At 56.6% G+C, this 11,628-nt stretch overlaps 1 protein-coding gene across 1 annotated transcript; it reads left to right on the top strand.

Annotated features, from left to right (window-relative positions):
- The first annotated feature begins 392 nt into the window (after nucleotides 1-392).
- On the top strand, nucleotides 393-4,018 carry C12H1orf216 (chromosome 12 C1orf216 homolog). The gene is made up of 2 exons (XM_030504815.1): nucleotides 393-486; nucleotides 1,535-4,018. The coding sequence occupies exon 2, from the start codon at nucleotides 1,551-1,553 to the stop codon at nucleotides 2,382-2,384; it is 834 nt and encodes a 277-aa protein (XP_030360675.1). The 5' UTR covers nucleotides 393-486; nucleotides 1,535-1,550; the 3' UTR covers nucleotides 2,385-4,018.
- Nucleotides 4,019-11,628: the final 7,610 nt, after the last annotated feature.

Raw genomic sequence — 11,628 nt, forward strand, 5'->3', positions numbered from 1 at the left:
CACCACCCCCCCTCCCCATCCTCCTGGGGACCTGCTGAGGGTCACGGGACCGACGGGACGGGGGTACCCAAAGTATTGGGATGTCAACACCCGGATGTCCCGGCCGTGGCAGGATGCATCCACACACCCAGTGCATGGAGGGGGGGTGTGTCGGGGCGCTCCATCCATGGCCCCCTACCCCTGCAAAGCCTCTTTTACCCGGGCTCACACGGGTGGGAATTCTGCCCTTTCCAAGCAGGCAGGAGAGGAGTTTCCCACGGGATGCTGTGGGTGCGCACGGACGCACAGATACACCCACACGGTGCACACAGACCCCCGCGGGCGCGCAGCCCCGCTCCCCCCACCCTCAACGTGGCCAGAGGGGGGCCGCGGGCGCCGTCGGAAGTGCGACCGTGACGCGTCCCCACGCGGGGCCGCTTCCGCTCCCACCCGCGGCGGCGGCGGCGGCGGCGGCGGCGGCGGCAGCGAACCGAGCCCGGGGCGGCGGTGAGTGCTCGGCGGGGCCGGCGGGCGGAGCGGATGGAGCCGGGATCGGGGTCCCCCCCCCCGCATCGATGTCGCGGTGCGGTGCGGCTCAGCCGGGAGGAGGGACCCCCCGGCCGGGGTGGGGGTGCAGGGGTGCTCCCTTCCCCCGGGGGTCGAAGCGGTGTCACCCAGCGCTGGGCAGCGCAGATGATGGGTGCCCCTGTCAGTGGTCTCAGGCCTCCGGGAGCGCCCCCCCCTCCCGGTTCTCGCCGTCCTCCCGCCGGTGCCACCCTTCCAAACAGCGATTCCATGTCTGGGTGCTCCATACCTCGGCATCGTGCACGGCGCAGGGTGTACCCCAAACCCAGCTGTGGGGTGCAGGACTAGGGGGGTGGGACCAGGTTTGTACTGTGCCGTAGTGCATCTTTACATCCTTTCCGACAGGCTGAGAGAGCTGGGCTGGGTCAGCATGGAGAAGGGTCCTTAAGGGGACACCTTAGAGCAGCTCCAGTGCCTAAAGGGGCTACAGGAAACCTGGAGAGGGGCTTTGGACAAGGGCCTGTAGGGACAGGACAAGGGGAATGGCTTTAACCTGCCAGAGGAGAGATTGAGATTAGCTCTTAGGCAGAAGTTCTTCCCTGTGAGGGTGCTGAGGCGCTGGCACAGGGTGCCCAGAGAAGCTGTGGCTGCCCCATCCCTGGCAGTGTTCAAGGCCGGGTTGGATGGTGCTTGGAGCTCAAACACTGCTGGAGCAGAGTGTGCTGGCAATGCTCTCTGACAGGCACCAGGGAAGCCATGGAAGCGTGGGTTTGGGCTGGAGGAAAGATGAGTTGGTGCATCCCTACCTCAGGCTTCAGCATCAGGTGAGAAGTCACCCCTGGATGATGTTGCGTGGGGGCACATTTTGAGCAGCAGCCAAATGCCAGGAAGGGGTGAGCCCATGACTTGGGTTCAGTAGCGTTAAGCGAGGCAAATAAAGAGAATATTTTCCCTTGCTGCAGCCAGTCGGTGCTGGTTGTGCCAGCCCGGGTACCCACGGACGTGTTACGGCTCAGTGTCTCTCTTGCAGGCAGGACACCGGCGAGATGTTTGCCGTCTGCCCGCCGGCAAATGCCCCGTTCCGGCAGGGCCGGGGGGGCCCAGTGCTGGACACGGCCATCACAGAGGCTGGACATGGACAGGATTCCAACTCCAACTTCGTGGGAGAGGTGTGTGACAGCAACGAGAACTGGAGCCGGCCAGCGCCGGGGTCCCCTCCGGAGGAGAGCTCCAGCCGGAGCGAAAACACAACAAATCCATCGGATAATCTGCTGTTATTAATGCAGAGACAGATGGCCCAGGGCCGGCCTGGGGACACCCCCCTGAGCCTGGGCGCCACACAGCAGCGGCCCCCCGAGCAGGGGGTGCGCAGCCCCCCCGAGGGAGCAGAGGTTGGTGGGGCCGGGGGGCAAAACGCTGCCACCGAGGAGGCAGCCGGGGGCTATGGCAAGTCCCCGAGCTCCCCTGTGGAGGACAATGGCTACGGCAGCAGCTCCCTCAGCATCGACAGCCCCGACAGCGCCTGCGGGAGCACTTGGGACCCTCCTGCCTCTGCCCCCATCCCCGGGAGCCCACCGCAGCCAGGGGTGTCCAAGCCCGAGCCAGGGACCCTCTTCCCAGTGCTGGCGGCAGCCATGCAGCACCTCCAGGACAAGGAGCGCTTCAAGGAGCGGGAGAAGGAGAAGCACCACATCCAGCTGGTGATGTACCGGCGCCTGGCCCTGCTGCGCTGGATCCACGGCCTCCAGCAGAAAGTCGTGGACCAGCAGAACCGGTTGCAGGAGAGTTTCGACACCATCCTGGATAACCGCAAGGAGCTCATCCGCTGCATGCAGCACGGCCCGGTGTGCCCCGCCGGCGCGGCTGCCACCAGCCCATGAGGTGCCACCGGTGCTGCCAGCACAGCCCTCGCCCTCCTGGTTGGCGCGGGGTTGGCTGGTGGCATCTCTGTGCTGCATGCCAATGCTGAGTGCTGCTGGGCACCAGGGCACTCACCTTGTCCTTCCCATCTCTCTCCAGTGTAGCTGAGCATCCCCAAACATTGATCTCAGTTTTCCCTCTACATGGGAATTCATTTTCTTCTGCTCCGTGTCCCACTGGTCTGTGGGCCATGTGGTATCAGGCTGGGTAGACCTCAGGACCTTGGGGTTTGCTGAGCCCAGCATGATGAGGCTCGTCTTTTAGATATAATTTGTGGTCTGTTGTACATCTGGGATGTGCTGGGACAGACCCTGTGGTGAGCCCCGTGTGGTGCCACCTCGAGGGCTTCAGGGCAGCAAAGCTTTCAAATGTACCTGGGCAAAGAGCTTCAGCATGTGCTCGGGCACCATCACAAGCTCACTTTGTCCCCTCATCACGCTCACACCAGCATGCATGTACAGAAACAGTGTTGTGGTGTGGGCAAGGCCTCCTGAGCTTGTTCCTCTGGACTTGCCCAGGCGCGCTGCTTAATGAAGCGCCTGTGAAAGCTTTGCAGATAAAATCTAAACTCGTGCAGAGAGATGGAGACAGAATAAACCCCAAACTTGTTCTGAAAAGTGACCTCAGAATGCTTAAAAAAGTGTCAACTGCTTCAAATCCAGTATTTTTTTGTTTTGATTCAGTATTAGAGAAGAGTTGGATTTGTACTTACAGCCAGTGTGTATATGTGCACATCTGTCTGTCGTGGGAGATGCTTTAACATGGTGCGTGGTCAGGAAGCTGCTTGCAAACTTGTGCTGTTGGTATTTATATTAATTTATCATTTGGAAGCAAAGAGAATATGTTTTTCTAATCTACATTTTACCCAGTGAGGACTGCATACAGAATACAGAGAGCTGGAGATTAAAATGGAGATGCTGTGTTTGTTTGCTGTATTTTACTAAGTGTTAGTAGGACTTGTATTCTATTTAAGTTGCTGAAGTGAAAAGAGCAGCAGTGGGGTTGTTTCACTGTGTGGAGGGGACTGTGCTCCTGCCTGGAGTCCCTGTGCAGAGCCAGGCACTGATTTTGTTTCTCATCTGCAAAAGGAGGGTGATGAGGAATTTCAGAGGTCCCAAACTTCTTCCTGCCCTCGCAGTGGAGCTGAGAGGTGGCTGCATCCCCACCGGGACAGTGTCCGGCCGCCTGGGCAGATCCCAGCTTCCACCGACCACTAGATGCTACTGCACCACAAAGAAATAGCCACGGCCAAGCTGTGACCTGTAGGGCCAGGGCTGCACCGAGCCCTCTGTCCTACACCAGGGCATAGCCGGGCTCTGCTCCCGCCCGAGGCTGTGGGTAAATTGGGATCTGCAAAACTCTGCTTCTGAAAAGGACATTGTGGTGGCAAAGACTACCCTTGGCTCAAAGTGACCTGTGCTGGCCACTGCACCCGGTGCTGGGAACCAAGGGAGTCCAGCAGAATCACACCCTCACTGCCTCGCCACCCTCCTGCTTGCTCGTATCCAGCGCCTGCTGCCTGTGTCGTATCCCAAGCGTGTGTTTGTGGGCATGTTGCACACCTTAATAAAAGCCTTGGAGGTGAAAGAGCTGAGCCCCGGGTGGATTTGTTCCTTTATTTCCCCTCCCTTTCTCTTCACAGGCGTGCGGCGGGTACATGCTTGCTCACCACAGGGGGCTGGAGCACGCAGAGCACGGGTCATGCACAGGTTTTGGCACCCTCCTCCCATCCCTGCATCCCTGGGCACACAGCGGTCCTGGGGTGCAGGGCTGACCCTCTACCGTGGGAGAGCATGGCTTTAACTGGGGGGGACCAGATTCCCCAGGCACCTGAACACCCTGCCCTGTGGCCCTGCTAATCGGGAGGGATGGGATGGGACGGGATGGGATGGGGTGGGATGGGGAGCAGCTCAGGGCAGATGGGGATGGCAGATAAAAACACCTGAGTTTTGACCCAAAGGTGACTTTGCCTCAGGCCTTGCAGAGATTAACTAGAGATGAAAAACCCAAAGCTGTAGCAGGCCTTTGAACCTTCCTTCACCTTCCCACCCCCCTTTCCTGCTTCTCCTTTAACAGCCTCGGAAGCTGGGGGAATTCAGGGATGCAATAGCCCCTTTTACAGGCGCAGGGGCTGGGTTAGCAATTCATGGAGGGCAGGGTGACATTTTTCTATCCGTATACATGCCCTGCAGCTGGGACTGCCAAAAGGTTTGTCTCCAGCCCCCAGTGGGTTCGTGCTCAGCTCCAAGGTCCATTTCCACTGTCCATGGAGCACACGGTCCGGCAGGTTTAGGGGAACGTGAGACCTCCCAGCCCCATGGAGAGACTGAGCGAGTCTCTGTTTATCTTGGTCGAATGCTTTGCACAAATATTTATTTCCAAGGTAAATATTGTGAAAATCCAGATTATTTGCTCAAGAAATGAAAGAATAACTGCGGGAGCACATCAAAGTGGCGGATCTGCTCTGGAAGCAAGAGGCTTCCTCCTCAATTATTGGGAGCCCTGATGCTCATGCCCCCCCGGAGCTGGTTTGAGATGGCCAGTGCTGATTTGCAGAATCAGCTTCAGACAGAGGGGTTTTTCCACCCCCAGCTCCGGTACCCAAATGAGATTTGGGAATTAATTAAAAACCCGACCAACTGCAGGGGGAAAAACCAATAAAGACACAAAAAGGCAGAGCCCAGGCCAGCCTGGGGGGAGCCAGGGCCCTGCTCTGCCTCCTGGGCACTCACACTCCAGGGCAGCTCCAGCGCTCAGCTCCATCTGTGGATCCGGAACCACGTGGAATGGGTGCATTGGACAGGCACCAGCTCGGGGCTGGGGATAGGAATGTACCTGAGGACGACACCAAGAACGTCTCCATCCTCTGTATTTCCAAGCCTCCATAAAAAAGGGGCTGGATTCTCATCTTGCAGATGGATACCATGGCTCTCAAGGGCTCAGAGGGGATGCTCTGGATCCAAACCTCGCCCAGGTCTGGTGGGAAGACTGAGCATTCCCAGTGGGGTCTGGATCAGGCCGTTGTCCCAGCAGAAGTGGGGAGCCACACTGGGGCTAGGGCTTGCATGTGATTGCTTTGCCTAAGGACCTGGGGGCATGTGAGTTTGAATTTCCATGCACGGCAGACAGGGCCCTTTGTTTTTAAGGTCTCCTCTGAAAGTTTATTGTTGTTATGATATTAAATCCCTGTAACACTGGGCTGGTTTTACTGCACAAAGCAAGATTTGGCAAATGTTGCCTTTCTTTGAAAGTTAAAATAATAGCATTTAAAAAGAAAAAGTCAAGTATTTATGAAGCTTTGGAGGGAAATAGTTTACCTTGTAATGGGAATCTGTCCTAACCCTTCCCGGTGTTTTGTGGGCTTAAAAAAAAGGCTTTAAAAATAAAATCAAATGATGTGATAACTGATGCCATCAAACTACAAAAGAAAATGAATCATCTCAGGCCATTAACATCCAGAGATGGGACACACTTAAAGCATCCCGGGATCTCCTGTTTATTGTGTCTTGGAGACTTTCAGATCCCAGTGTTTGGTTTGCAGTGGGAAAAGCGATTTCCTTTGGTCTTGGCTGGCAGCGTGAGCTCAGCCAGGGCTGCTCCGCTCGCCCCAAGCACTGCACCCAGGCAGCACCCAGGCTCTGCACCCGGGTCCCACCACCACCGTCCCTCCCTGCTGCTCCCCGTGCAGGGAGGAGTGAGGCTGCCCAGAGAGATGATCTCAGCCCTTATAGGATCCATATGTGCCGCCGTGCCGGGAGCACCTGCCACTGCCTGGGAGGTCTGGGAGGGTGGTGGGGTGCAGAGGGGCTCTGTCCTGCTGCAGCATCCGAGAGCCCTTTCCATGCAGCCCCTTATCTGGCACAGAGCAGCATGGACCCCACAGCCCCGTCCAGACAGCCAGGAAGCATGGACAGGGGAGGCAACAGGGAATTGGGAATGGGGAATTCACTGTAAGGGTTTGTTCACAGACTGGTTTGGGTGGGAAGGGACCTTAAAGCTCATCCACTTCCAACCCCTGCCACGGGCAGGGACACCTTCCACTAGAGCAGGTTGCTCCAAGCCCCTGTGTCCAACCTGGCCTTGAACACTGCCAGGGATGGGGCAGCCACAGCTTCTCTGGGAAAAGTCTGTGCCAGCGCCTCAGCACCCTCACAGGGAAGAGCTTCTGCCTCAGAGCTCATCTCAATCTCCCCTCTGGCAGGTTAAAGCCATTCCCCTTGGCCTGTCCCTCCAGGCCCTTGTCCAAAGCCCCTCTCCAGGTTTCCTGGAGCCCCTTTAGGCACTGGAGCTGCTCTAAGGTCTCCCCTTCAGGAGCCTTCTCTTCTCCAGGCTGCCCCAGCCCAGCTCTCTCAGCCTGGCTCCAGAGCAGAGCTGCTCCAGCCCTCGCAGCAGCTCCGGGGCCTCCTCTGGCCTCGCTCCAGCAGCTCCACGTCCCTCTTGTGTTGTGGGCCCCAGAGCCGGATGCAGGACTGCAGGGGGGCTCTCCCCAGAGTGCGGCAGAGGGGGAGAATCCTCTCCCTTGAGGTATGGCCACATCTCTTACACCCCAGCAGCTTGATCATGCAGCCTCATGCACATCACGCCACAGGTGCACATGTGCACCCAGAGCACCCACAGCTCCATGCACTGCCCGCAGCCAGAGCCAAGCTGCACCAGGACACAACCCTCCCTGGACAGGCAGCCCAGCACAGCCCAGCACAGCCCCAGCACAGCCCAGCAGAGCCCAGCACAGCCCCAGCTTGGACACTGCTGTTTTCCAGAGCTGTTCCTGCTCATCCTTTCCAGCAGCGGTGGGATGGGCGAGACCCCAAGTGCTCGGCTCTGCCACGGTATCTGATGAAAACGCAGTTTGAGCCTGCCTTCTTTAATGATTCCCTTTGAAATGTTGTTGCTTCCGCACATCCCCCTTCAGGGTAGAATATTAAGCAAGAGCAACTCGGCTGGAAATTCAGATTGTTTTCGTGTCTGTTTTCATTTACATTTTAATGACAGAGAAATCTTAGAAATCTGGCTACTTGCAGCACGGCTCCTCAAAAGAAAAGGGAAAAAAGTCACCTGCAACCATCTAACCTTTGCCCTCTGTGAATGGCACCAGGAGCTCTGGATTGCCAACAGCTTTCTGTGGGTGAAAATGCTCCTTGCTCCCTTTTCCTGCCCAGGCAGCAGGATTTCAGTGAGAAGAAACCATCTCTCGGGCATCGCTGCCATTGCAGCACACGCTGGGTGGTTTGGGTGCTGGTGAAGGTGATGTGGTGCCAAGGGGCGAGCAGATGGGTGCTCTCTGTTAGGTATGGTTCGGTGCTGAGGCCAAGGGTGCTACTCCAGGAGCTCACTGCACCCATAGGAGGAGGGGGAAAGGGGTCCAAGCTGTGCTCAGGTCTCATTGCCTGCCTTGAGCAGAGGTCAGGGTGATTTTCCTGCAGGAATAACCCTATAACGGCATAGCCCCATCCCAGGAACCGGCTGTGCTCAGCACCTTGCCAGCAGCCCATGGCTCTTCGGATGAGGTATGGGGATCCAGGCCTCCCTGACAAAACAGCTGGGAGTAAAGATCACTAGAAGAGAAGCAATAAACTCTCGGTTATTCTTCTGCCATTGAGGCCAATCAAGCTGCAAAGAGTGCCTCAAGGCCAGTTGTACATCATTATTTCATAGCGCGTTCCCCGTATGATGTAGTGGCTGTCTTGCTGGAGGGAATGCCTTCCTGGTTTTTAGCATCAGCACTGAAATATCTAGAGCCCTGCAACCATCGGTTTGAATCCCAGAAGTCTCCATGCTGCATTTTATTCCTCCAAGGGGATAATAATCCGAGTGCCACGCAAGCTGCCTGTCTATGAACATTTGATTGAGGGCTTAAAAACAAAGGTTCTGCTTGGACAGCCAAGAAACACCTACCCAGCCCCAAAAAGGGCTTGCTGCCCTGGTCTGATGGCTGCTTTTGGCTGGGATGGGGGAGATGATGCCCCGGGGGCTGCTGCACTAGGATGGGGACAGGGGCTGCTGAGGACAGGCTCTATTTCAGCTATGACACATGGAGCAGGCTCTGAGCTCCCTGTGGAGGAAGGCTCAGGTTGGGGTGGATGGAGGAAGGCTCCCAGGTTTCCCGTGTTTAGATTCAAACCGAGACACCAGCTCTGAACAAGCCCAGCTTGGCTGCTTTCACAGCCTCTATCTGTGTTTTCCATCTTGGAATCTTCATTTTCCTCTACCCTGCCTTAATTTCTCTGCTCTCTGGACACAGCCAGGAGGGAGAAGGCAGCTTCCAGTTCCCAGTCATGGATGGAGGCTACAATTCACACTAGAGCAAAACCACAAAGCAATGCATTTGGGTTGGGTTTTTTTTCTGTCTGTTGAGAGCTCAGATAATTTTGCCTTCCAAAAGTCTCCTTCCACCCCACGGCTCCAGCCCTGCTCCGCAAGTGGCACCATCTGTATTTGTTATGTCTGAGTGATGCTGGTGGGAGGGAGAGCCCCGTGCCACCCGGCTGTGCCAGGACCCGAGCCCAGGGCATCGATAACCCTTTCATCTGCTGAGCTGTGGGAGATTTCATTTCTCCAGCCATCCAAAAACTTCCCAGGGTGGGGAGATCCAAGCTGACTTTCCTTTGTTTTCTCTGTGAGGATGAGGAGGAGAATGCAAAGCACAGGGACACGCTGGCCCCAGCAAACCCACCAAAACCCGGCGGGTAAGACAGAGGCACGGAGAGAAATGTTTTAAAAATTCATGAAAAACAGCAATACAAAGACGAATTAAGAGGAGCCAGTAGTGTTGGGCTGAGTCTGTTTGGTGTTGATACTGTGCAGAATTAAGCCACACTGGTCTTTCTTGTGGCCAGAGGGCAGGAAAAGGGCTCCCAATGGAGAGGACCCAGCCTGGCGCTGGTGATGCTGAGCAGGGATTGATAACCCGGTGCAGGGGGGTGGTGCGGCTTGCCGGATGCTGCTCCAGGCCCAAAAGTCTGCATTTATCCCAGCGATAGCAGCCAAGCCAGCGCTGCAGGCCTTGGGGGTAAAAAAGGCTTAAAAACCCATCCTTCATTCATCAGGCAGCTGAGATGGAGAGGGGGAGGAGGGGAAGGCAAAAGTAATGGAGAATGAATTAAGAGTTGGGAGGAAACGGAGGGAGTTGATGTGCCCTGGACAAGGGACTCAGCCCTGCCTGGACCCTCAACCCCCAAACCCAGAGTGCAAGAGGGGAGATGCCCACCCAAGGTGGGGATCAGGACATGCCTTTGAAACCCAGCTGAGATGTCGCTTCCCAATCCCCAAACAACATCCCTCCCCAGTCCTAGCTGCCGCACCACCTCTGTGGATGCTGGTGGGCAGGGAGGCAGCGATGGGTGCTGAGGTCTGTGGTCCCCTCGCCCAGTGTCACCCTCCTGCGCCCTGGTGATGCGGGGCAGCCACCGGGAATTTTGCAGGCAGGGGAATGGGGGAGGAAGGTTCATCAGTCACTTCTCCTCAAGCAAATAACGCAACGTGACAGCGAGAGGCTGCTGAGAGGGGATGCACAACTCTCCTGCACTGAAAGAAACCCGCCATGCAGAGACAACACTGCCTGACAGCGCAGGCTGCGGGCAGGCAGGGACCTGCCGGAGCACTGGGATGGGGGATTGGGGTGAGCAGGGTGGGCTGCGGGGAGGGGATGGGGTCTTGGGGCTCAACATGCTCATTGCTGGGACATGCTGACCTGCTGGGAAGGAGGCTGCACCCCAAAACACCCTGCTTGCAGTGGGGGGAGTTCTGCTGCCTGTGACCAGCTCTGCCCACAGCTCTTTGGGGTATATTTCTGTCAAGGGTGGCTCGCCCCAGAAACTTGTTTGTTTGCACACTGGAAGAAAACCAAGTTTTAAAACCTTGAACATTTGATGGAGCAGTTCTTGTTCCCCAGCCAAGCCCAGCTCTGAGCCCCTCAAATGCAGGGCCAGAAGGGACCATGACAAGAATCGCATTTGACATCTTACCAAGCATGGGCCAAAGGAACTCACTCAGCACCTTCTCCACCAACCCCGCATTATCTGACAGCAGCACCGCTTTTGGGAAAGCATCCATCATCTCTGCAGCTATGAATGAGGCCTTGGGCACAGCAATTAACTTCTCACACCCTCCCAGGTTCAAAATAGGGATGACCATGGCAGGTCTAAGAGCAGATGTAGAAATCCCCCTCCCTGTATCTCTTTATGGGATCAGATATCTAAAGTACATTTGGGAACCTGATGGACCACAGGGAAGACATTCTCTGGGTGCTGGGAATGACCCTGTGGACGTCTCCCCGTGGCCACGCTGGTCATCCACCCAAGGAGCAGAAGCGCCATCACCCAGCTCCTCCCCATCGACAAGGGAGTCTCTTGGCAGGTTGCTCAGTAGGGTCCAAAGCACCAGGATTGTGCTGTGGAAATAATTCACATTAGGCATGCGTGTAATTACAGATATTTTATCCAAACAGGAGGAGCTCAAACATCACTGGGTATCTTGGGAATCATCTTGCTAGATGCAAAGTGGGAAGCGATGGGGGACACGCTCACCAACCCATGGCAGCACGATGCCAACCCTGCCTGGGGCTGATGGGTGGGACAATGTGACAACAACTGTCCTGAGCCTGCAGCACTGTCTTGGGCATCCCAGCCCAGCTAACTCCTGCCTCCCGAAGGCAGAGCCTTCATCACCCTCCTCCTCTGCTGTCCCTCCCACAGACACGGTACGAGCTCCCCGACGCCAGCCCTGCTCCGGTTCAGCTCTGAGCAGGTTTTGCATGCCCTGGGGTATTTTCTTTGCTTGGAACCAGCCCAATCCACCGAGTTTTGCATGATATCCTGCCTCAGCTCCAGGCTCTCCAGAAACAGCTCCTCAGCTCATGCCAGGCGCCTGCCACTGGCTCCTGCTGCTGCCAAAACTGCCCTGGAGGCTGCTCGGGACTCACCAACTCAAAGCCTGGGCACGAACCTTCCCTAGTGCTGAGCAGCAGCCCCACGGCTGCAGGGACAAGGTGGGGACAGAGCCTGGGGCACGGGCTCATCCCCAGTGCTTGGGCAGCCACGGCAATGCGAAGCGTGTCAGGGCAGGTTCCCTGCAATAAAGGTGAGACTCATGGGGAGCTTCCCTCAAATGAAAGGCAGCCCCTGGAGCAACCTTTCCTCAGGAATTACCCTGCTGATTAATCTCTCCTGAAGTCACTGGTGATAAATGAAGTGATTAAAGGACTGA

This window comes from Strigops habroptila, chromosome 12 (assembly GCF_004027225.2).
Source record: "Strigops habroptila isolate Jane chromosome 12, bStrHab1.2.pri, whole genome shotgun sequence".
NCBI classification, from domain to species: Eukaryota; Metazoa; Chordata; class Aves; order Psittaciformes; family Psittacidae; genus Strigops; species Strigops habroptila.